This window comes from Gracilinanus agilis, chromosome 4, assembly GCF_016433145.1.
Source record: "Gracilinanus agilis isolate LMUSP501 chromosome 4, AgileGrace, whole genome shotgun sequence".
In the NCBI taxonomy this organism is placed as follows: Eukaryota; Metazoa; Chordata; class Mammalia; order Didelphimorphia; family Didelphidae; genus Gracilinanus; species Gracilinanus agilis.
The window spans coordinates 358,345,585-358,372,242 of NC_058133.1; the positions used below are offsets into that span (position 1 = coordinate 358,345,585).

The 26,658-nt window shown below is 36.6% G+C and overlaps 1 protein-coding gene across 2 annotated transcripts in view; it reads left to right on the plus strand.

Moving 5' to 3' along the window:
• Positions 1-243: 243 nt before the first annotated feature.
• Positions 244-26,658, plus strand: part of AFG1L (AFG1 like ATPase) — a 217,422-nt gene continuing 191,007 nt past the window's right edge. For both annotated transcript variants that reach the window (XM_044676669.1, XM_044676670.1), the window contains exons 1-2: positions 244-394; positions 19,912-20,135. In XM_044676669.1, coding sequence (XP_044532604.1) covers positions 244-394; positions 19,912-20,135 — 375 coding nt within the window. The remainder of the gene's footprint in view (positions 395-19,911; positions 20,136-26,658) is intronic.

A 26,658-nucleotide genomic window follows, 5' to 3' on the forward strand; every position in this document is an offset into this window, starting at 1 on the left:
GGGCACCCTGGGAGTTGTAGTCTGTAGACGAATAGTTCCTGGAAGGGAAAAAGGCGGCCCCAACGGTGGCCGACGTGGCTTATCTCAACCCTCAGGTCCCAGGGCTCCCTGCCTGCGGTTCAGGTTCCTACACTCATTCTAAGGAGGAGCCGCGGCAAGGCCGAGGAATCTGATTGGCTTCGTTTGTTCCCCTGTCCTTCCTTTGGTCTCAATAAAGTTTTTTTGCCCCCTTTCCTCTCCAAGATGGCGCCTTCCTTGTCGCCCTGGGTTACTATGCGGCCCCTGGTGCAGACCTGGGTGCGGGGCAGATGCACCTTATGGGGGGCTCGGGCAGCCTCTGCAGCCGCTGTTGGCTCTGCCCCTGCGACTGTCCCCGGGAGGCCCCCTCGGAAAGGTCAGTGACGGAGCCCCAGGGAGGCGGAGCCAGGATGGATGGCTGTGTAGTGGTCTGTCCTTGCGAGGGTCAGGGCTCTGCCGCATTAGTTTTCTCGGTCCCTCGGAGCCTGTGGTCTGTTGGAAGGTGGCCTGGCGTAGGTGGAATGCCTGAGGGAGTGAGAGGAGGAGCTGCACCTGCCTGGGATGGTGGAAGGTGGGGATACCTTGAGACTGGAGGCTTGTCCTCCCAGCTAGGAAATGATTATGTTTATGGCCAAGGTCAAAATCACGGTCACGGTTGTCCATCCAGCTGCAGATACCAATGACTTCATGGAATTCATTCCCCTTTACATATTAGTATCTCAAATTAGGGGCCGATACCCATGTCTCTAACTACTCTGGAAGGTGTTTTATGTGCAGACTCGGGCGTTCAGGTCAACTTGACCCTTGCTAATCCATTGGGATTCCAGGTCATGGTTAAGAAGTTAGCATCATGAAGTTGCTATGGAAGAAATATCTCCTCTTTGAGTTCATGTGGTGGAAAACTACTGTCAAAAATGTAGATTTACCTACAATGCAGAAGATATGGAGGTTAAAAAAAAACAACCCCAAACCATAGATTTTATCATTATGCTTAAGAATAAATTGAGAAAACCTGAAGAATCATGAGAATTCTGACAAGTGTTTTTTTTTATAGGCATATTTAAATCTGCGACAGAGAAATAATTCATTCTTTTTGCAGTCTTGTACATTTATTTCTCTTAGGCCATAAAAGAAGATAGATCTGTAATCTCAAACTTCTTTCAGTGTCATAAAAGTTGAACAGATTTAAACAATCATAATCTTCTATGTCTCCTCAGGAAACACATTTCATTAAATAAACTCTATAGGTAAATTAAGTCAGGTTACAGATTAAACTACTAAATTTAGAGGATTCACTAACAGTCTGGTTGAGGAGAAAGATTTTCACATTCCACCCAGGAGTAAAGAACAGCTCCTATTCTTCCTCTGGCTTCTTATCTAAGGAATGTTTAGGGCTTTAAGTACATTTTTGCATTCTGTGGGACAGGTTTTGATCAGTTAAGGTTAATGTTAACTAAAAGATGCAGGAAGAATAAAAGGAAATAAAAAAATTTCCTTAGCAAAGTTAAAGGAGACATTCATCCTTCTGTTCCAGAAGTTTATATTTTCAACACCGCCATCTCACACATTCATAAATACTATTCTTGTATCTTTCTTTCCCTTTCAAAACCATTTTTTCTCTTTTTTCTCCCTTGTTTTTTTTTTTTAATTTTAAAATTTAAAAATTATAAAATTCTTACCTTCTGTCAGTGGTAAGGGTAGGCAATGGGGGTCAACTGACTTGCCCAGGGTCACACAGCTGGGAAGTGTCTGAGGCCAGATTTGAACCTAGGACCTCCCATCTCTAGGCCTGGCTCTCAATCCACTGAGCTACCCAGCTGCCCCCTTTCCCCTTGTTTTTGATCTAGATCTGTGATTTCATCCATGTAGGAAGCTCCTAGTGAATTGACTCCTTTCCAGTAGGGATAAGCAACAATTTCTGCAATTTACAGTCAAAGTTGCCTGGGGGCACAGAAAGTTGTGATTTATCCTTTATGTCATAAGGAACAAACAAAGAGGTATTTGTGCTTCTTTCTCTGGGAATCACTTTTTGCTTCCTTGTTTCATTACTGACATTTCTTATATAGCCATGCAATGTAAGATGATGGCATATGATCTTGGAATTCTTGTGATTCTTTCAAAACAAAGCTCCTGTGCTTTCTTGTACCAGAAGCCTTTTTCTGATCTTCATAATTAGTGTTCTCCCTCCCTGAAAATATTTTTATTCACTTTTTCCATCTTTTGTATTTATCTTAGTATATATTGTTTCTGGTATCCCCCTTCTTTTCCCTCCCCTCCCAAGTGTTAGCTCCTTGAAATCAATAAATATTTTCTCTTTCTACTACCATCACTTGCTGCAGTATGTGGCATATAATAAACACTCAGTAAACACTTATTTAATTAAATCTTGTTAGAACCACAGCATTATAGAATTTTCAGAGCTAGAGGAGATCTTGGATCCCACTCATATGAAGAAACTGAGGCACCCAGCTAAGTGACTTGCCTATAGTTCTATAAAGAGGCTGGTTTAATAAGATCATAATTTTAGAGTTGGAAGGAACCACAGAGGTTGTCTAATCCAATACTCTCACTTTTCAGAGGAAGAAATGAGGTCACTGTGACAAAAAAAAAGAAAAAGAACAAAAAACAGAGGTTGTGACTTGTCTAAAGTCATACAGATACAAAGCAACAGAGTCAGAATTTGAGTCTAAGTCCTCAGATTGCAAATTCAGAAATTTGAGTTCATGTGTGCTTTAAGGTTTTACAAAAAACTTCTCACTATAGTCCTATTGGCAGGTAATGCTATCAGTGTAGTCCCTATTTTACAAATGCCTCAATGGGGGCTCTGAGAGGCTGATGACTTGTCCAAGGCCACCCAACTTATAAATGTCTTCCTGACCCCAAATTTAGTACTTATTTTCTTTAGTCTACTGACTCTCAGTTCAGGTTCTTTCTTCTATATTACTTGGCTAGTAGAATGTAAGCTTCTTGAAACCAGATCTGCCTTCTTTTTTTGTCTTTACACTTATTCTTAGAAATAATTCTTATTATTCTTAGAAAAAATTCTTTTTTGAGGAGGCAGTTAGGTGACTCAGTGGATTGAGAGTCATGCCTAGAGATGAGAGGTGACCATGGGATACTTAACCCCCATTGCCTAGCCCTTACTACTCTTTTGCCTTGGAATTAATACATAATATTGATTCTTAGATGGAAAGTAAGGCTTTAGAAGAAAAGAAAAAAAATGCTTGCTGATTTGAATTGAATTAAATTTGCATAGTTACATTGATAAAAGCTACCTTAACTTTTCTACATTAGTGATATTCATTGAATTAATTTGCTCCTTGTTACCATTGCCACTACTATAATACTATCTTCACTGTTACCCATCTGGACCAAGGCAATCTCTTCCTTAAAAGTATATCTATTTTCACTCACTACCCTTTTCACTCCATCCTTAATTTGTCATCCAGAACAGTCAGATGAGACTTTACCTTTTTGCTTCCATCTGTTCTATCCTGTGTACAAAAATCTCTACCTGCACACTGCACACTACTAAGTTAAGCTTAAACATCCTTGCTTGGCATCTTTTGCTTCTAGAATCTTTTCTCTTATTATTTCTTTCCACACATTTCAGCCAAACTATGACTTTCAAACCCACCTCATGTTTTCCCACCTTTGCTGTTATGTTTGCATATTCTCCCTTTCCACTCTTTATCTGTTCAACTCCTACATAACCCTTAGAAGGAAACCATCAAATTGTCACATTCTCAATGAAGCTATTCTCCATTCTATGTACCCCTGTCATTTGGTGTGACTTTTTTGCTTGTGAAACTTCATCTACATTTCATTTTATATTTCTTGTGACATTGTATATTATTTTGTATTATATAGTTGCTTGCATATGGGTAGCAATTCCCTTTTGGAATTTTAGCTCTTTGAGGGCTGGGATCTCTTTCTTATCTGAACTTGTGCATATAAAAGATATTAAATAAATGTGAGTTTTCATCTAATTAAACTAAAACATTGTTTAATTTATTATGCATTTTTGTGATCTAGTCAAATTTTAGTATCTAAAAGAACAAAGTATACATAATCTTTCTATTTGAAAACTTGCAATGTATTTATCAATTATCCAGACTATTCTAGAAGTGTGTATGTGTATAGTATTCCTTCAGATATTTGTTGACAAGCTAAAAAAACCCAAGAGATACAAAGGACTGTTATACTGTTTGTGAGAATCAAATGGGATAATGTATGTAAAGTATTTGACAAACCTTAAGGTGCTCTATGAATGTTAGCTATTATTATAATGATTTTGCATAACTTCTAGGGGATGCAAAGGAAAGAAAACTGTCCTTGGATCCCTATGTCTAGGCAGCTCCAAATATAGGAACAAGAAAAGAGAGAAATCTGAGGCTGTTAGCATGATCCTGATTGGAATATATTGGGGTGTATGGGGTGTTCTGAGAGGACCATGACTTCTGGAGTGAGGGATTACTGAGAAGGCTGCTCATTCACCTTTGGTGGCCTTCTGCACTCAACTCTCACTTGTGGCTCCAAAAAGCTGTAGCATGTGCAGTGGTCACATTCTGGTAAAACGGTGTCTGCAGATGGGCTAAATGTTGAAGATAATCTACAGACCTCAAACCCATTGGTGAGTTAGGGGGATGTCCACCCCAAGCATGTGAAGACTTCTTCCAGCAGGACGGGTGGACCACAGCGATTTGTTCCAAAGGCCATGTAAGCAGCCGAATCATGTACTATGGAGCATTTAGAGCTTGGTCAAGGCGTTGAAAACACCAAAATCATCTACTGCATCCTGGTTTATTGCCAGTTGTCCTGACCTTTGTCTTGCTATTAGACTATGATAACTTAGACTATGATGAAGAGAGAGTGAGGCTGAAATCTTTGTGCAACTCTGCTTCACTTAAATACAATTCATGTTCAAGTCAAGATATCACCTATTGATGTCATTGATCCTCTTCTGAGAAAGATGAACAAGAACTCCTGATTGTATTCTTGTGACATCCTGTTTCCCACTTTATCATCCAAACCATCTAGAAAGCTTGTTAGCCTAATCTCTGCTGAAAAGAACTCTCATTTAGATCATAAAATAATTGTATAGGTATTTAGTCATGTATTTTTCATCTTTTGATTTCAGTGATACTAATATTAATTACTGAGATCTAATTATGTTTTAGGACTACATATTGTTATATATGACTTATATACACTATCCAAGTCATATGCCTATTTGACACATTCCTTTGCTATTATAATCATCACAGTAAAAAGTAAAGATTAGTACAAAAGCTAATTTACATTAATTTGGGTTTTTCTGCAAAATATATCATAGTACATTGTATACCAACACACAAACATATATATAAAAAGGTCTGCACTTGTAGACCACCCTTTTCTCCTTTACCTCTGCAAAGGAAGGGGAGGAGGTTTCTTCTCATATCTCTTCTTTAAGGCCAACTTTGTTCTTTGAAATTTTGCAATATTCATTTTTTCTTTTAAAAAATTAATTCTTTTTTATAAGCATTTATTATTTGTTTCCTCCTGCTGCCCACTGAATAATTTTTCTAAAAAATAAAAAACCTTCCTAACAGATACATAGCTTAGCAAACCAAATTCCTACATTATTCATATCTAAAAATGTTCGTCTCACTTTTATTTTAAGTCCATCACCTAATTGGTAGGCAGGAGATGGATGGCATATTTTATCTTCAGACTTTTGGACTTGTGTTTTAATATTGAATTGTTTAGAGTTCTTCAGGTTTTCAAAATTGTTTTTCTCTATAATGTTGTCATTGATTTCAATGTTTCTCCATAATGTTATAAATTATTTTTCTGCTTTTTACTTTACTCTGTAGGTAGCATAGAGATCCTCCCCATTTCCTCTGAGTCTATCAATTTCATCATTTCTTATGACACCATAATATTTCATTTATATTCATCTATCATAATTTGTTTAGCCATTCCTCAATAAGTGGACACTTCCTAATTTCTAATTTTGAACTACTATGAAAAGAGCTGCATAAATTTTTTTTTTTACATATAGGTCCTATTCTTTCTCTGATTTCTTTGCTATGTAAGCCCCAATTCTGTGTACTACAGTAGTGATATCAAAAGGTATGCCCAGTTTAATGACTTTTTGGGGCATAGATATAAATAACTTTCCATAATAGCTGGACCAGTTCATAACTCTACTAACAGTTTAGTAAGGCAACATTCATTTTTAGCTTTTTTTTGGTGGTTCTTTCCATTTACACTGTGGATGTTTTTTTTATTGCCTTACTTTAGTCAATTAATTTCTCTGTTTCTCTGCTTCATTATTTGTATCCTTTTTTTTTTTTTTTTTTTTTTTTTTTTTTTTTTTACAGCACAGTATAATATTCCATTACATTCAAATACCACGATTTGTTTTGCTTTTCTTCAGTCAATGGGCATCTACTATGTTTCCATAAAGTACAAACTTTACCACTACATACAAAACTGCTTTTTATAAACATTTTAGTTTGTATGAAGGGCTTCTTCTTTTTCTTTTTCTTTGGGGTATATGCTCAACAGTAGAATCTTTGGGTCAAGGATTATGAACATTTTACACACTATCTTCATTCTTTATTGTTCTCACCTTATGACTGGAGCATCTCCTCATCTGGTCATACATTTTCTGGATGATGTCTTCTAACCTCTTGCACATAAGGTTTAAATCTTTCCCCCTTACCATGTGTCTTTCTGTTTCTATTTGGGCCACACACAATTTCAGTTTTTCAGAGATGATTGTTTTATATGTCTGCAGTCATAGAAATTCAGTAAAAGAATATTGTTTAGAAGATGAGTTTTTGTTTTGAAGAGTGCTTTGGTATGGTTGAAAGCATTTTACGATTTATTGAATGCATTCCTGTTTTTTTTTTTCCCTGCTCATTTCTGGGAACCAGTTAGTTTATAGTCCATCTGCTATTTGCAATGTTCTAATATTTATACCAGTATCCTGCCACACATTGTACTTTGGCCAGTAGACATCTGTTTGTGCATCTATATGAATATTTTTGAAACATCATAATAGGAAATTTGGTTTTATGAATAATTCCTATAATTTTCCACTACAATGAAATTGTAGTTAATTTCCCTGTATGAATTTTTGGGAGCTGGTGTATATAAAAATTTGGTCAACATTTAACTTTGCATTTAAAATCATGAGATTTTAAAAAATTAAGAAAAAGTGGTACTTTGTTATAAAAACCCTTATTTGATTTCATTTTCTCTAAATTTTTTTCTTACTCTTGATGGCTTCATTTTTTATGATAGTCTTTTTCTACACTTTTTTCTTTAGCTTGTTTTTTTAACAAGACTTTTTCTCTTACAGGTTAATGAGAATAAACTATTTTAAGAAAAGAAGGGAATAGTCAAAGGAAAGGGCTGAAGGCAAAGGAAGAAAATCATACCATTGGGCTGGGAAATTATGGAAAACTTATGGATCTTGAATTGGCTTTGAATGTTGATCATCCAAATCTTTATATTAATTGGCCAGTTGGATTAATTGAAATCTCTTTAAAAATATGACATTCTAGGGGGCAGCTGTGGGTAGCTCAGTGGATTGAGAGTTAGGCCTAGAGACGGGAGGTCCTAGGTTCAAATCTGGCCTCAGACACTTCCCAGCTGTGTGACCCTGGGCAAGTCACTTGACCCCCATTGCCAACCCTTACCACTCTTCCACCTAGGAGCCAATTCACAGAAATTAAGGGTTAAAAAAAAGAAAAATTAAAAAAAAAGAAAAATATGACATTTTAAATTCCATTTCTGTTTTACTAAATTAATGAGCCCTAAGGAGTTCAATAATAGGAAATAACATCTACTAAATCTATAAAATAGGATATAGTCAAAATTATCAAGAAGGGATAGCTTTATCTGAGATATAGTTTTCTTTATGTAGAAAAAATACAAAAATTGCTGAAATCTTACTAATGGTCAAATGTTAACACCTAAAATTCTGTATTATTTAAGCTTAATTTCTTAGCAAAAAAAGGGAAGCAAAATATAGGAGAATTAATATCCACATAATCTAGACTTTCTCTTAGTGCCAAGACCATAGATTCTTAGGCATGATATAGTTTATTATAACCCCTAAGCTTTCTCCTATACATGTATATAGTTAATTATTTGCCATTTTGAAAATGGAGCACTTTTTCCTCTCGTGAATAGCAAATTTGTGTTAAGGAAATAAGTGTTAATCTAAGATTTTTCACTTTACGTACTGAATAAGTGTATCATCTTTTGTTAATCATCACAGTCATCATTCCCAAACAGCCACCTATGATCAAGGGTACTATGCTAGATGATATATGATTTTTGCTAATATTAGTTAATTTTTTTAACCCCTTACCTTCCATCTTAGAATCAATACAATATTGGTTCCAAGGCAGAAGAGTGGTTAGGGCTTGGCAAAGGGGTTAAATGACTTGCCCAGCTGGGAAGTGTCTGAGGCCAGATTTGAACCCAGGATCTCCTGTCTCTAGGCCTGGCTCTCAATCTACTGAGCCACCCAGATGTCCCCTAATTGTTTCTCATAATGATAAATAATATCTTGGCCTTGTTATTCAGCTATTATAGCTGCCATTTAATCCTGTTTGCCTCAGTTTCCTTCTCTGTAAAACAAACTGGAGAAGGAAATGCAAACCACTCCAGTATCTTTGTCAAGAAAACCCCAAACCCACAAAGAGTCAGGCAAGACTGAAACAACCAAACAGCAACCACAACAATCACTGCTATAGAACTGGAAATTGGAGTTCCTTTGACTGCTTTGGAATTTGAAATGAGTGGCCTTATTGTATGCCCGCCTCTTTTTATCCAGTGACGTTAAAGCTTTCCTTTTATATGTGCCTTCTCTAGAGGCTATTCCGAACTCTGGAACTTTAGTGGGAGTATAACATAGTAGTCTAGGATCTATTTAGAAATTTATTCATATAGGAGTAACTACAGCCCAAGTAGGCCCAGCACTCCTGGGGGTGCCCGGGTGATGAGATAAAGGGAAGGGACAAAGGTCTGTGCCCAAGGAAATTTTAAAAAATGAACTTCAGGAGCCTAAAAAAGTGAATTGGTTCACAATAGAGTGATTTGCCCTTACCCCCAGTACACTTTATTTTTTTTGTGTTGGAATACTTTGAGTGCTTGGAGCTGTAGGGAATTTAGAGATCATTTAGTTTATCCTCCTACCCTATTCTGGAAGACCCTATACAACATCTCTGACAGATGGTCATTCAATTGTTGAATAAAGCCGGAGAGTTAGAGGGCTCCCTACTTTTCAAGTTTATTGTTGTAGCCTAGTGAAATTAAGCCCCTTTCCTCTGTGGGAGGAGGGGTGACGACAGGTAGACCGAAACTTTTGAAAGGGCTAATGATCCCCTCTAGATGTGCCCCCTGACACTAAAGGAATTCTATCTACTGGGTGTTTATCCTTACTTAGCCTATTCATGACTGTTGTATTCAAAGGTGCCTGGGGTCTGCTTACCCTAGATTACCTCTGTGAAAGGTTAGAGCTCCCTTTGTTTTTGATTGTGTTAAATCATAGACCCTGCTTCCCTCAGGCCATTCCCAACAAGTCTATAGTCTGGCCAGGACTGATTTTCTGGGTTGCAGTTAGTCCAGGGAACATTTTTACTAAGGATAAATGTTCTACCCTGTATAAAAACGCTGAGACTTTTCTAATGGTCAAAAATGGACAGATCTGAAGATTCCGGCTGATTGAAGCTTGATTTCTTAGCTTCGTTTCTCAGAACCAGACCGAGGCAGAGATCCAGGGGTTGGGCTGCAGAGGCATATGACTCCCATCTTTTTGTGGGCATGAGTATTTCTCCAGAGGGTTCTATGCTGTTAATAAACTTTGTAGTTAGATTTGGGGGGGGGGAGCGTGGTAATGACTACATAAATTATCTTTCTTAATATTCAGAATTGGGTTAATACACATCCATTTGCCTCCCTGGCCTTTGTTAAACCCTTGATCTTTACCTTAAGAGCTTCTTGTATATTCTCTTCTTATTTTTACTTTTCCCTTTGACTTGGGCTGCCATCAAAGACTCTTATCTTTCATTTGTGTATTGGACCTGCCTTTTTATCTCTGTTGTATAGCTTCCAGACATCCCCTCCATTTATTCCTTTTCATTGCTTTTGTTGCTATACCCCAGTTTTCATTCTTCCTCTTTTCTTCCTTCCCACCTTGTTTACTTGGCCTCTATCCTGAAAGCCCTACTTTCCAACACTTAGCTAGCTAGCCTTTTCCTGGAACATATATTTCTTTATGCATCTACTTCATGTCTTAACGATATAGTTGAATTCAAGCTTTAGGAGATCTGTAAGGTTCTTGAAGATTACACCCTTTACTTTGCAAAAACTGAAGCTCCTTCCAGCCTTTGCAGACTATTATTGGTTGCTGTGAACAAAGAAATTCAGAATTCATAATTTTATCTCACAAAACTCCAGCCTTCCATCTGATATGTCTTTCCTAAAATTTCAGTCATACATTGGGTAAGGGCATTTCACTTAATCAACATAAGATAATTATATCTTTCTTATAAATGAGTTAACTGAAGTACAAGTTATTAGTTGTATACAGTGTAGTTGCCAACTTGAATATTTTAGAAGTTCCCAAGAATGAATATTTTTTTGTTCAAGATGTGAACAGTTAATCTTTTAAAAAACTATCCAGAGAAATGACTGCAATAACACTACACTCTAAAAATAGCTATTAAATATTGTTTTCTAACACTTGTAGAACCTTAAAGAATTGGGTCATTTTTAGGAACTTCAAAGAGAAATTAACCTTAGTTCCTTGCCTTTTTTACTTGCTGTTTTTGTAGTGAAAAGAGTGTTGGATTTGGAGTCAGAGGACCTGGTTTCCAATTCCAGCTTGGCTATTTATTATTTATATGACTGTTCCTGGCACTTAAGCTTTGGGACCTCAGTTTCCTAATCTATAAAATGATGAGTTGAACTGTTTCAGGGATTTTTAACCTGGGGTCTGAGATGCTCTTTAAAGATATTTTTTACAACTATATTTCAGTATAACTGGTTTCTTTTAAAATCCTAACTGTTTTATACATTTGAAAATATTATTCTGAGAAGGGTTCATAGTTTTCACCAGACTGACAAAAGAGTTCATAGCACAAAAAAGATTAAGAACCCTTGTACTAGGTGATCTAAGAGGTCACTTCAAATTCTCAATCCCTGATCCTACAGAGCTACTTGTAGCTAATTTCTATTCTAAAAACTAAACAGGAGAATCTAACAAAAATGGATTTGTTAGCCTGATAAAATAGGAAATAAATATGTGCTTACTTTGAAAAAAGGAAAATAATATAAAAAGCCTGCTACATAAAGAAATGTAGCATTATAATTAGAAGCTAAATTTACTGTTTTCCTTTTGTCTTTGGCTAGCAAACAGATCCCATGTTTGAACAATGTAGGACAAGCTGAACATTAAGGGGTTACTCAAGATGCTTGATTATATCTTTAATTACTTTGAAATAGCTTCCTTCATATTTTAAGGCAGTATTTACTGATGTGTTGTCTTGAAATTTAAGGTGCGGGTTTTTTTTTCTCCCACTGGCAGCGTTTATACATGGAATTCTCAAGATTAACTAACTTCTAAAGGGAGAGAATGGCAACCAGCAGGCATTCAGTTCCAATTTTCATAATTTTTCTATTTAAATCAAAAGCACCTTTTAAGGCCCCTAAAATCAGCCTTCCATAAATGAAGGTAAATCATCTTGTGATGTATTCCTTGATGATGGCTTATGTTGTCTTTCTGAAGAGTTTAATTATGATTTGATTTTCTTCCTTTCTATACTTTGTTTATTCATCAGTGAACCAAACGTAGGTCTTTAATGTCGATGGTAAGTCTGACTTTTCAGGTCATTGATCTGTTTCCATTTTACAAAAAAACAGCTTTAACATTTATCTTTGAGATATGATTAGGATGTAATGGCACATAAACAAGCTGCCTGTGACCTTACCATAGACTTTCTCATTGTGGCAGGATATTTCTGGTCAGTGGCCACTGTTTATACTTTCTTACAATTGGTGTAACACAGAAATAACTCATGAATAATTGTGAACACATAATTTGAATAGATGTTTAATAAATATGCATTTAAAAAATCTAATTACAGTAATGAAGTTTACAGCTGAAATTTTAATTCAACCCTTTAGAAATATTAAAAGTGCTTTTCCTGATTGTGCATTTTTCTCACAGCAGTGGGTAAACATTTTAAACTGGAAATCTAGATTCCTTATATAGTATTGATTTCATTTAACTAAGTGTATGTTCATTTTGGCAACAATTTTCTTTCTCTTTGTGAAAGAACTACAGTTCCTTTTATTCCACAGTTGTTCATTTTGATCAGTTTTATTTAAAGAGTAGTGAACACGTGGAATGGTAGACTAAGACAGAAGGTGAATTAGTCATTTAACCCTCAGCTATTAGGCAATTCACTTAACAATACTTGTCTTTCAGTTTTTTCATCTCTAAATTGGGAATTATCCTTAGAAGATTATTTTGATGTTCAAATGACATAGTGAATGAATGAATGAAAATAGTGTATATAAAAGCATCTTGAAAACTATAACAATTGCATTTGAATGTTCAATAGGGACAAAAAGGCAAAAGAAAAATGATGCTAGTTATACTAATGATACTGAACTGTCAGAAACAATTTTCTCTCTTTCTTTCTTTAAAAAAAAACAACAAAATCCTTACCTTCCATCTTAGTATCAATTCTAAGACAGAAGAGCAGCAAGGACTAGGCAAATGGGGTTAAGTGACTTGGTCAGAGTCACATAGCTAGGATATGTTTAAGGCCTAGACAAATTTGAACCCAGGTCCTCCTGACTGTTGGCTTGGTGCTTTATCTACTGTGCTACCTTACCTACCCCAAGAAAACAAATTTCTAATGGAGAATAAGATTGTGGAAGTTGAGTGAATTTAGCTTTCTTTTTTAAGGATAGTTTCAACTGTTCTCATATTAATAGGTCTTCATATATTCAAGAGCATTTCTGAGGGGCAAGACAACTGCTTATCCACAGTGGGTGGATTTCTTCTCATGCAGGTATAAGTAGATTTCCAAATATTTTGCGTCCCAGGCATTTAGCAGTGCTAATGCATTAATAAATGCTTACTGATTTGGGGCATTTGAAGAAATGGATCCAGTAGTTGTAATGTTAACTCCCAGATAAAACCTCCCAAGTTCCTAGAAGGGACAGTGAATTGTAGATGGGATGGAAAAATGGAACTTGCTGTTGTAGTGAAAAGGCAACCAACCTTAGATCAAGAGTCCAAGGTTTTAGTCCCAGCTTCTGTTACAAGTTATTTGGGGCAAGTTGCTTAATTTCAGTGCCATTTTCCTCATTTATGAAATAAAGGATTGGTTTAGAAATGAAGGATTCTTTTTTAATTTTTTTGTCTTTTTTTTAACATTTATTAATATTCATTTTTTAGAAAAGTTAACATGGTTACACCGTTCATGCTCCTACTTTCCCCTTCACCCCTCCCCCTCCACCCCTTGCTGATGCGCATTTCCACTGGTTTTAACATGTGTCATTGATCAAGATCTATTTCCGAAATGTTGATCATTGCATTGGTGTGGTAGTTTCCAGTCTACATCCCCAATCATGTCCACCCCAACCCATGTGTTCAAGCAGCTGTTTTTCTTCTGTGTTTCCACTCCTGTAGTTCTTCCTCTGAATGTGGGTAGTGTTCTTTACCATAAATCCCTCAGAGCTGTCCTGGGTCATTGCGTTGCTGCTAGTACAGAAGTCCATTACATTCTATTTTACCATAGTGTATTGGTCTCCGTGTACAATGTTCTTCTGGCTCTGCTCCTTTCACTCTGCATCAGTTCCTGGAGGTCTTTCCAGTTCACATGGAATTCCTCCAGTTTATTATTCCTTTGAGCGCAATAGTATTCCATCACCAGCATATACCACAATTTGTTCAGCCATTCCCCAATTGAAGGACATACCCTCCTTTTCCAGTTTTTTGCCACCACAAAAAGTGTGGCTATAAATATTTTCGTACAAGTCTATTTATCTATGATCTCTTTGGGGTACAAACCCAACAATGGTATGGCTGGATCAAAGGGCAGGCATTCTTTTATAGCCCTTTGAGCATAGTTCCAAATTGCCAGCCAGAATGGTTGAATCAGTTCACAACTCCACCAGCAATGCATTAATGTCCCAGTTTTGCCACATCCCCTCCAGCATTCATTACTCTCCCCTTCTTTCATTTTAGCCAATTTGCTAGGTGTGAGGTGATACCTCAGAGTTGTTTTGATTTGCATTTCTCTAATTATTAGAGATTTAGAACACTTTCTCATGTGCTTATTGATACTTTTTATTTCTTTATATGAAAATTGCCTATTCATGTTTCTTGCCCATTTATCAACTGGGGAATGGCTTGATTTTTTTATACAATTGATTTAACTCCTTGTATATTTGAGTAATTAGACCCCTGTCAGAGTTTTTTGTTATAAAGATTTTTTCCCAATTTGTTGTTTCCCTTCTGATTTTGGCTGCATTGTTTTTGTTTGTACAAAAGCTTTTTAGTTTAATATAATCGGAACCATTTATTTTACAAGAAACGAAGGATTCTTGACATTGGTTCTTTGATCTTGTTTTCTTTATAATATTCTGATAACTGCATTTCAATGTAACTGGTTTCCTTTGTAATCCTATGTATTATATTTTATGTATTTAAAAAACATTCTGAAAAGGTATTCTGTTGGCTTAACCAGACTGCAAAAAAGTTTTACTGACCCACACACACAAAAAAAGATTAAGAACTCCCAGACTGGATGAGTTCTCTTCCAGCTCTGTATAGATCAGTGGTTCCTGGTGATTAAATAACAAGCAATGATGACTATGCCCAGGCACTAGCAATTTTTAGGACAGGAAGCAGAAAATGTATTTACACTACATATGACTTACACTATTGGCTTCTGTTTCACTCGAAAATCCCAGGACTTTTTTGCATGAATTGGAATTCTGTACTCATGTAATTAGTTGATTTTTGAAGCCTGGATGTCTTCAAATGAATCTATATTCATGTTGAAGTAGATGTTCCTTCCAATAAAGCAGATTGTAGCTCATCGTTACCTGTCTGTCAGTGATCTTGGTTCAGGTTGGTCTCCTAATAGAAGATTCATCCAGTGGTGAATCAGGGGTGGGGAGGTGAGGAGGGTATTTTTGTCTCTTGATACTCTAAGAATACAAGGGAATGTGTTACAGTAGAAAGAACTCAACTCAAATTATGCCTCTGGTGTTTATCTGTGTGACTTTGGAGAAGCCACTTAAACTCCTGGGGTTCTCAGTGTCCTCATGAAGGGGTATGATTATTGCCATTATCCCTAGATCCAGTGAAAAGCAGAGATTTTTTTTGTTTACTTCTTGTAGTTGTCTTGTAATAAGCCAATTTTATTTTTTTATTAGATATATTTCTTTTTTTAACCTTTACTTTCCGATTTAGTAACATAGAAGGGTAAGGGCTAGGCAAATAGAGTTAAGTATCTTGCCCAGGCCACACAGCTAGAAAGTATCTGATATTTTGAATCATACACTACAGTTACTGAAGAATTCAAAATGGGTATCATGGCAAAGGGACTTTACATTTATAACTTGAATTTTTTTCCTTTTTGGACTGGATTTCCTATTTGATTGCTCAAAGTAACTCCTCTTAAGGAGACTCTCTGCCAGTATGTACCAGTACCAGCTATGCAATTTGTAACCTTAGCCTGGGACGCTGTGAAGTGATGGGTTCAGTCACTTTCTGGGATGGGTCAGAGCCTAGATTTGAACTCGTGTCTTCTGACTCCAAGGTTGTTTTTCCACCTTCTATTCCATGTTGCCTCTTGGTTGCTAAATGACATATTAAAATTTATCTTACTAATTTCTATCTACTTTACAAAACAGCATCTGTTGAGATGTTTTTGATGTTTTTGAATCTTGATTTGCATCATTGTGTCAAGAGAGTGAGCCAGCATTACAAGTGTTACAGCCAACAAGGAAGTGCTAAGTATGAGAGCAGGCATCCTTCCTTTATCCTAGTCGCTAACAGGAGAAAACCCCTCCCCTCGTTCACCACTGGCTGCTTAATAGAGAGTTACAGTCTAAAAACAGAAGCTAGCTAATCCTAACACAGGCCAGCAATATCTAATTGTACTAAATATTCATTTTGGTTCTAGCCAGAGTGGAGCACATTTTCAATTCTACTTATCTGCATAATTTTTTTTCAACCAGTCTGAGGAGGAGAAGGTTACTGCTCTTAAATTTCAGTTTCTACTTGTCACTTGGGGGAAAAAACTTGGCTCCCTGAGAGCCAACAAACTCTTTGAGAGAAGTCCATACTATATTCCTCACAATTGTCATCCAAAACAATATAAATTCTTTCCAGTTTCATTCAGATTTGATAAATGTGTCTTATTTTGATTTCATGGCAAAAAATCTAAGAATCTATGCCTTTATCTTGTTCTAAATATATTGGTATTTATCCTACTTTCAAAATATTACATGAATCTAATTACCTAATATATTTCTTACAAGCTGGATATGTGAACTGTGCCCTTTAGTAGATTTATATAGAGACAAGTTCCTTTGTTGATTTCATAGTGGAAGAGTTAGTGATGGTAGTGGTGTTTGTTGGCAGGAGCAGTGTTGACCTGGAAGGGTGAGAAGGACCAAGCAGGATCAATTTGGGAGGACTTGGTAGGAGAGGAGCTATGGGTTCTGGGAGGAACTTTCTGCTTAAATAAATAGAGGATCTTTGCAAAGTCCTGATCCTCCTCCTCGTCCTCGTCCTCCTCGTCCTCCTCGTCCTCCTCGACCTCTTCCAGAAGTGAACTCCAGCCTGATTTTCAGCACTGTTATACTCTAGTCCAGTGATGGGCAAACTACGGCTCCCAGGCCAATGCAGCCCTTCTCCTTCATAATCTTTCATTCATTAATAAGGCTTAGTATCACAAAAATACAAGAATTTTATGGAATATATCATTGTTCTTTTTAAATAAATTATATTGACCCACCTAAAGTTTTTTTTCCTTTCCTTTGGCCCCCTCTCTAAAAAGTTTGCCCATCACTGCTCTAGTCAGTCAGCTAGTCTATTGGCAGCAGAAGAGAGCAGAGTTTTCAGAATTGACCAAACTTTCCAGGTTTTTCATGAGGCTAATGATCTGTTTGGAAATGTAGTCAGATAAGGTGTCAACCTTGAATTCCAAAAAATGACCAATTCTTTGAAAACAACTTTTTGAGTTGTTAAAATGAACTTCTGGGCATAGTCTGAAGAAATTGGAGTCAAACTTATTACCTTGAACATTACTTGACACTTTCCTACTGTTTAGATATGAAGAAAAATATCTCAATAAATAAATGTTTCCCTACTTGTAAAATACTTATAAAAAAAGTCCAAAATTTTCTCTGACATTTAAATGAAAGGGATTATTCAATAATCACGAGATGGTAGGGTACTTACTTATGTTATCAACCGTACCTAATGAACCATTGGGCAAGGGAGGTGCTTGAGATGTCTTCTATGAAATTAATAAAGAACAGTGTGGACTTTTCTGGGCCTCCAGAGATGTGTGTCGATGTTTGCACCAGAGTGGGTGGGACTTCTGAATGGCATTTTCCCACTGTCCTTTTAGAGCACAATAAGATAAATTAATACAAATCAAAATAATATGACAACAGTATCACATAATTTGTGTACACTGATCTAGTAACAGATTTAATTTAGTGCAGCTTTTGAGAAGTCTTTTGTGTTCCAATTTATACAGCTGCTATCAAGGCCCAAGCTGGCCAATCTCTCAGCTAGCCTTGAGAATCTAGTTTGATTCTGTTTTTATCTCGGCCGTTTTTGTTGAGCATTATTTTATCCTCAGTGGGACTTGGTTTCTTTCTCTGAAAAATAAAGTTAGAATTTTCATGCACTGCACAAAGATGTTAGAGGATTTCTTAGTGAACATGTATAAAGCACCACAATACCAAAATACTACTAGCAGGCCATTTTCCTCACTATAATTCTGTGAGGTAGCTAGTATAAATATTTTGGTTCCTGTGTTGTAAATGAAGAACTTCAGGTGCAGAGAGTTTGAGTGACTTGCCTAAGGTTATAGAGTAGTATCAGGGTTGTCCATCTTTCTTTCTAATATGCTTTTTTTTTTTTTTAACCCTTACTTTCTATCTCAGAATTGATGCTGTTAATTGTTTCCAAGGCAGAAGAGCAGTTAAAGGCTAGGCAGTGCAGGTTAAGTGACTTTCACAGAGTTACTCAGTTAGAGGAAGTATTTGAGGTCATATTTGAACCCAAGACTTTCCATCTCTAGGCCTGGCTCTCAATACACTAAGCCACCTACCTGCCCCCTAACATGCCATGTTTTATGTTTATTTCTATCATCTTTAAAATAAGTTTAAAATTTCATTATCTCTCCACTCAAAAATATTTTTGCAACAGTAAAAAATCAGTCCCTCTTTTGAAAAGCAATGACATTTTATTTGTGAAATTAACTTAGATCAAGCCTAAAGTAGATATGTTTAATGTATTATTGTAATGTTTTTATTCTTACTAACAATTATGAAGAAATATATGAAGTTTGAGTTTATAAGCTTTGTGATGACAGAAGATTCAGAAGATTACTCTTATTATTCTATTATAATACCTAATTTATTTTCCTTTTCTCAAGTACTTTTTATTGATTCATATGTGATCATGATGAAAAACTTAATGGAAATGGTGCAGATCATTTTAATTGAGCAAAAAAGGAGGCTCTGCAGTAAGAAATGTCATAGCTTGAAATAATCGGTATACATAGATTTGAAGTCTTTTCTGGACTAGAAGTTGATTATGACTCTCCAAGGAAGGAATCTTCAGTCCAGAGAAGTAAGGAACAAAAGAGAGTATGATACAGGAAATCAGATACAAATTAAGATGCAGAAATCAATGATGAATTTTAAGATTTTCGGAAGGAAGTTATTAAGTATAAGATGGTATTGCTACTTTATTATAGTTTTTATAGTATTGGGGTCAGAGACTAGACCTGTAGTTTCATTGGTATAGCAAGTTCCTTAGGAGGAATTTTCTGCTTAAATAGAGGGCCTTTGGAAAGTCCTGATCCTCCTCCTCCTCCGCATCTTTTAGACATGAATTCCAGCCTGGTTTTCAGCACTGTTGTGCTCTAGTCAGTCAGCTATTCTGTTGGCAGCAGAAGAGAGCAAAGTCTTCAGAATTGACCAAACTTTCCAGGTTTTTCATAGGGCTTAGCAGCAGTCAACTTATTTCTATTTAGAAAGTAGTGGGTTGGTTTTTTTTTTTTCATTTCTGTAGCTTTAAGTTTTTATTTTTTATTTTTTATTTATTTTTAAACCCTTAACTTCTGCGTATTGACTTATAGGTGAAAGAGTGGTAAGGGTAGGCAATGGGGGTCAAGTGACTTGCCCAGGGTCACACAGCTGGGAAGTGTCTGAGGCCGGATTTGAACCTAGGACCTCCTGTCTCTAGGCCTGGCTCTCAATCCACTGAGCTACCCAGCTGCCCCCAGTAGCTTTAAGTTTTAAAACATATTATAACTTGGTATAAGGAATAGCTTGCATGGTAGGCTAAGACAATAGGAAATATTTGAAATGAAAGTGATCTGAAAGTGCAGAATATTAATAAAATTGACAAAAAAAGTTTCAAGGAATATATCAAACTATGATTTATTATAATCATTTGTACCTAAATGGACAAATAATGCTAAAAGAACTCAAATGTATGCACTTACCATTTAAGATTTTTTTTTTTTTACATTTAGTCATTGAAGTGGAACATTTACAAAACCTGTTCTTTAAGGAAAAATTAAACATTTGCCTTAAAATTTTGTTTTACAGCTTATACAGTTCAGAGCACAGAAAGTGTGTCTGCAAACAGCTTAACAGATGGTTTTTCAAAAGCTTTGGCTGGTTGCAATGGACCATTGGAGCACTATGATTTCTTAATCAAGGCTAATGAGCTAAAAGAGGATGAACACCAGAGAAGAGTTATCCAGAGTCTGCAGAAGTTACACGAGAGCCTTAAAGGATACCATATTGGATCTAAAGGCCTTTTTTCAAAGGTGAGGTTTGGGAGAGGGTGAGCCAGAGATAATGTATTTATCAAGTACTAGGTTTGCTAGAAGTCACTGCCCTCTATGAAATCATCTTCAAATTAAGAAGGACTGAAAGAGTAATGGAGGTTTGCATATTAATATAACTTAAGAATCATTTCACTTGTTTTCCTGGGGTTCTTGGAACAGACTTTTGCCTAAACAAAATAAACAGTTTTGAATTATGCCACAAACAGAACAAAATAACAACCACAAAAACCCTTCCTGCAAAATAAACAGTTTTGTCCAAACAAACAATTTTGATTTTAAAAGTTTTGGAAGGAAGGTATTAAGTATAAGATGATATTGCTACTTTATAATAATTCTCATTATATATTAGGGCCAGAAACTAGCCCTGTGATTTCAGTGGTGTAGAGTTCTTAGAAGGACCTTCCTGTGTTGGTGCAGTTTAAAGCTTTAAGAGAGTTGTGAGATAGCCAGAGGTGCAGTGGAGAGAGTTCTAAGCCTGGAGTCAAGAAGACCTGAGTTCAAATATTGCCTCAGATACTTATTAGCAGTGTGACCCTGGCCAAGTCACTTAACCTCAGTCTACTTCAGGGTCCTCAGCTATAAAATGGGGATAATAGTGCCTACCTCCCAGGGTTGTTCTGAGGACCAAATGAGAATATTTGTAAAGAATTTAGGGCATTGCCTGACTCTTAATGGGCAGTTAGTAAATGCTTATTCTTCTTCCCCTAACCCCCAGAACAGTGATGGGCAAACTACGCCCACGGGCCAGATGCTGGGGGGAGGGAGGGATGGCCTTGAAATGTTCTATCAAGCTGCATGACATTATTCCTAATCTGACAAATACAACGAGTGGGATACAATACAATGAAACTTCGAAAGAGTTGCCTTAGAAACAGACTGACAGATGAGCATTTCCTTTCCTTTGGCCCCTTTTTAAAAAGTTTGCCCTTCACTGGTCTAGAACACTAAAAGATTAAATGATTTGCCCAGGGTCACACAAGTAGTAGGTGTAGTTGGAAAGACTTGAACCCAAGTCTTTCTGGCTCTGAGGTCAACTCCATTCACTATACCATGCTACCTCTTGAATATGCTATATGATCATATTATAATTTTATTTTAAAACTTCGAGTGGTTCTTAATATGAAATATATAATTTTATATATTTCTAAGTTGATTGTATATTTAAAGGATTTTCTTTTTCATATGTGGTCGTTGGCTATTAATTGCATGTAGCACAACACTAACTGTGTAATCAGAGGACCTTACTTAAAGCCCATTTTTGCTGTTTACTATCTGTGTGATCTTGGGCAGATCACTTAACCTGATTCCTCATTTGTAAATGAGGGCACAGGACCAGTAGGCCTCCGAGGTCCATTCTCCATCTCTGTCTGAGAGCCCAAGAAATGGAGATACTTTACCTACCTTCCAGTGTTCTGTACTTGGCCCAACTTGATGTTTCTGTAAATTCACAGGATGGCAAATGTACACGTATGTGAATCTCTTGCTGAGTTTGGGAAATGCTAATGACCTAACATGTCACAGAATCCAAGAGCTGGAAAGAAAATTAAAGACTCTTTACCGACTGAGGCGTATTGAATTGTTAGTTTCTCAAATACAATAATACTTTATTTAAGGGTTATAATTAGGGAATGGGATGCTTTGGATAAATTCTGCTTCACTTAGAGTTTACTTTTAATCTCTTTCAATTCCACATACACTGATGAAGTGTTGGCTATGTGTAAGACAGTGTGCCTACACCTCTCTTCTTTGCCCATGTTTTTTTCTGTGACCTCTGGGTGCCTCCTCATCTTCCAGAACTCACTTCCCTGGCTTCCTTCAGTCTTCCCCTAAAAAACCAGTTCTGCTGGAGGCTTTTCCAAGCTCTTCTTATTGCTAGACTCCTCTCTTCAAGATTATTTTCCATTTAACTCCATACATACAGAAACATTTATCTGGTGTATACAGTTTCTTGAAGGATGTCTCCCCCATTAGAATGCAGGCTCCTGTTTTCACTATGCTTGCTATAGTGCCTGAAACAGTCAATGTTTCATAAATGTTTGTTGACTGATTGACTTATGTTATACATGAAGCTTTTCTTAACCTCCCTCACACCATTACCATGTATTTCTTTTGTACCTACTAATATTAGTCCATATTGTATCTCCCAATAGAGTGTAAGCTCTTTGTGGACATGGACCATTTCTTTTTTGTCTTGGTTTTCTCAACACCTAGCACAGTGCTTGGCACAGAGTAGATGCTTGTTAGTTGGTTAGTCTCACCCTTTTCCTTCTTTGTAGTTAGTTGTTTTACTTTAGCTTCTTAACAATGTGATTAGTTCTGCTGATTCAGTTTTGGTTTCTTGGGAATGGACTGAGGAAAGAATTAATATGCTTCACTGAACACAGATAGAACTCTTAGACATTTTAACATGGTGAAAGATATTTCCTCTCCTTTTTGAAATTTTGTAACTTGTATTTTCTTTACATTAATCTTTTTTTTTTATGAAAGCTTTTTATTTTCCTGACGTCTATAAAGATCCTCTTGATTCATCTGGTTTAATTTACATTTATAGTAAATTTTTCTGAGTTGCATTAACTTTCTGAGGTTACAGAATCTCATTTTATGCACTGGAAAAGACAATTGACTAAATGAACCTTGGGATTCTGAAGAAATTAATGCATTCCCCACCCTGCCCTGGAATTTGAACCTGAGAAGGAAAATGATTTTCTATTTAGCTCTTATTTCAACAGCAACCCTTATGTTATTATAGATAAATGAAAACATCATGAACTCCATTCTGTATCTCAAAATGCCTTTCCTCCTCACTTTGTTCCTCTTTCACTCCTGTTTCTGATAAGGTATTTTTTCTTTCTAATGAGAAGGTAATTGTAACATTAATGCCATCTCCTCTAGTAGATTGCCTCCCTCACCCCGAAATCCTTCCTTCTCTTTTTCTCTAATCACTCTCTCCCTATTACCTTAATTCTTTGCTGTCTACGAATATGCCCATAGTTCCCCTACCCATCCTTAAAAAAATTTTCTTTCACCCTACTATTCCTTCAGTCTGTTATTCTATATCACTTCCCTTTCATAGCCAATTGCAAAAACAGAATCTGACTCTTCCAACATTATCACTCAACTGAAACATCTTAATCCCAAGTTATCAGTGATCTCTCTCTCTCTCTCTCTCTCTCTCTCTCTCTCTCTCTCTCTCTCTCTTCCCCTCTCAAACCCTTAACCTCCAGTCTTAGGATCAATACTATGTATTGGTTTCAAGGCAGAAGAGCATTAAGGCCTTAACAATTGGGGTTAAGTAACTTGCCCAGCTTCACACAGCTAGGAAGTAGCTGAGGGATTTGCACCCAAGATCTTCTATCTCTAGGCTTGATTCAGTATTCATTGAGATGCCTACCTGCCCCTTTCAGTGATCTTAACTTCCAGTCTACACCTATCATCTGAGCTACAGACCCACATCACTAGATGTCTATTTAACATTTCAGATTGGGTGTCCTTTAGGTAGTTTTACAAACTCATCATGTTCAAAACAGAATTTATCATCTTTCTTTCCAAACCCATGCCTCTTCTTAACTTTTCTATATGTGTTTAGGTCATCATCATTATTTAGCTTTGCAGTTTTGGAGGATCCATGACTCTTTGCTCTCCCTTACCCCACCCTCAGCCCTCTACCTTCATATTGAATTAGTGGCTGAGTCTTGTCTATTCTACCTTTACAGCATTTCTCCCTTTTGTTATTTCCTCACTCACAGAGTCATAACTCAAATCCAGACTCTCCTCACCTTTTGCTTACTGAATTGTAGCAACCTCCTAATTGGTCTCCTTACCCAAAATGTGTCTTTTCTTCAGTCATTCTCCACCCAACTGTCTCATTCATATAAGAGCTCAGATGTGACCATGTCAGTCCCCTTCATAAAATACTTCAGTAGTTCCCTTTTTGCCTTCAAGATGAAATATCATTTCCTCAAACTTTCGAAAGCCTTTGTAGTCTGTATCTAGCCTATATTCCCAAGTTTCCACATCTTTCTCCATGTTCCAGTTGAAACTATCTCATTGCCCTTCTTCATGTAGGACATTCCATCCCGTTTGCACAGACATGTCTAGAATGTACTATTCCTTTACCTGTCTTCCTTCACAGCTCAGCTCAAATAAGTTTTGCTGAGATAGCTCAATCTACCTCCTATAAGAAGCTTTTCTTGTCCCCTCTATCCAGATACTCATATGAATATATTGTTTCACTTAATAGAATGTAAGCCCTTGAGGGCAAGAGCTGTGGCATTTTTATTTTTGTATCTCCATTGCCTAGCACATAGTAGCTGGTTAAAAAAATAGTTTTATTTATTTCATTAAATATTTCCTAATTACATATAAATTTTTTTAGTAATCATTTTTTTTTAACATTTTGAGTTCCAAATTCTCTTCTTCTCTTGCATTTCTCTCCCTTCTTGAGAAAGTAAGTGGTTTGATGTTGATTACACATGTAAAGTCAAGCAAAACATATTTCCATATTAGTCATATTACAAAAGAAAACACAAACCAAATGAAACAATTAAAATATAGAAAGTTTAAAAAAGTATGCTTCAGTTTGAATTCAGAGTCCCTAATTTCTCTCCCTGAGGGTAGATAACATTTTTTTTTATCATGGGTCCTTTGGAATTAACGTGGATCATTATTTTGATCAGAGTAGCTAAATCTTTCTTTAAAATATTGCTATTACTGGGTTCCCTTGGTTCTGCTTATTTCACCTTGGTAATTGTTTAGAAATACTTTTTGAGTGAATGAACTTATATTCCAACTTATTTTATAACTTTGCTTCAAAACCAAACCTTTGATTTATCTTGGAAGAATTGACCTTCAAAAGATACATTGAGAGCCAAATTACCACTTCTTCTTGTTCAGATGTTAAGTTGTGTCTGACTCTTTGTGACCCCATGAACAATAGCATGCTAAGCCTCAGTATTTCCTGAAGTAATATATCCAAGCTCATATTCATTGCTTCCATGACACTATCTTCCCATCTTGTTCTCTGCTTTCTCCTTTTCCTTTTGTCTTCAATCTTCCCCAACATTAGGGTCTTTTCCTACGAATTCTGTCTTCTCTTTAAGTGACCAAAATATTTAGCTTCACTTTAGTATTTGACCTTTCAATGAATAGTCTGATTTAATTTAAGTATTGAACGATTTGATCTCCTTATTGTCCAAGGGACTTTCAAACGTTTTCTCTGGCATTGCAATCCTAAAGTGTCAATTCTGCAGCACTCAGCTTTTCTTACAGTTCACCTCTCACAGCTATACACAATTACTGGGAAAAGCCATAGCTTTGACTATATAGACCTTTATCAGCAAGGTGATGTCTCTGCTTTTTATGCTGCTATCCAAATTCACTATAATGTTCTTTCCAAGGAGCAAGTATCTTTTAATTTCATGGCTGCAGTCACTGTCTGCAGTGATCTTTGAGGCCAAGAATATAAAATCTGATGCTACTGGGGCAGCTGGGTAGCTCAGTGGATTGAGAGCCAGGCCTAGAGACAGGAGGTCCTAGGTTCAAATCCGGCCTCAGACACTTCCCAGCTGTGTGACCCTGGGCAAGTCACTTGACCCCCATTGCCCACCCTTACCGCTCTTCCACCTATAAGTCAATACACAGAAGTTAAGGGTTTAAAAAAAAAATCTGATGCTACTTCCACATTTTCTCCCTCTATTTGCCAGGAAGTGTTGGGATCAGTTGCCAAGAGCCTAGTTTTTTTAATGTTAAGCTCCAAGCCAGCTTTTATACTCTCCTCTTTTACCCTCATCAAGAGGCTTCTTAATTCGTCTTTACTTTCTACTGTCAGAGTGGTGTCAACTGCTTATCTGAGATTATTGATATTTCTGCAGAAACCTTATTTCTGGCTTTTGATTCATCTAGCCTGTCATTTTGAATGTCATGCTGCATGTAAGTTAATAAATGAACTGGAAATATACAGCTTTGACATATTCCTTTTCCTATCTTAAGTTCCATGTACAGTTCTAACTGTTGTTTCTGGGCCTACATACATGTTCCTCAGGGGACAAGCAAAATGATCTGGTGCTCCCATCTCTTTAAGGACTTGACATGTCTATCTGTGAACCACATAATCAAAGATTTTAGGGTAATCAATGAAGTAGCAGTAAATGTTTTTTCTGGAACTCTTGTTTTCTTTGTAATCTAGCAAATGTTGGCAATTTGGTCTGTAGTTCCTCCGCCTCTTTGAAAACCAGCCTACTCTTCTGGTAATTCTTGGTTCACATATTGCTAAAACCCAACTTGCAAAATCTTAAGCATAACCTTGTGGGTATGTGAATTGAGTACAATTGATCAGCAATTTGAACATTCTCCTGCATTGTCCATCCTTAGGATTGGGACATAAAATGATCTTTTTCAATTCACTGGCACTGTTGAGCTGTCAAAATGCCAGCAAATTTGGAAAATTCAATGTTTACTGACTTATGGAGAAAGCAAGGGAGTTACAGAAAAAAAGATCTACATC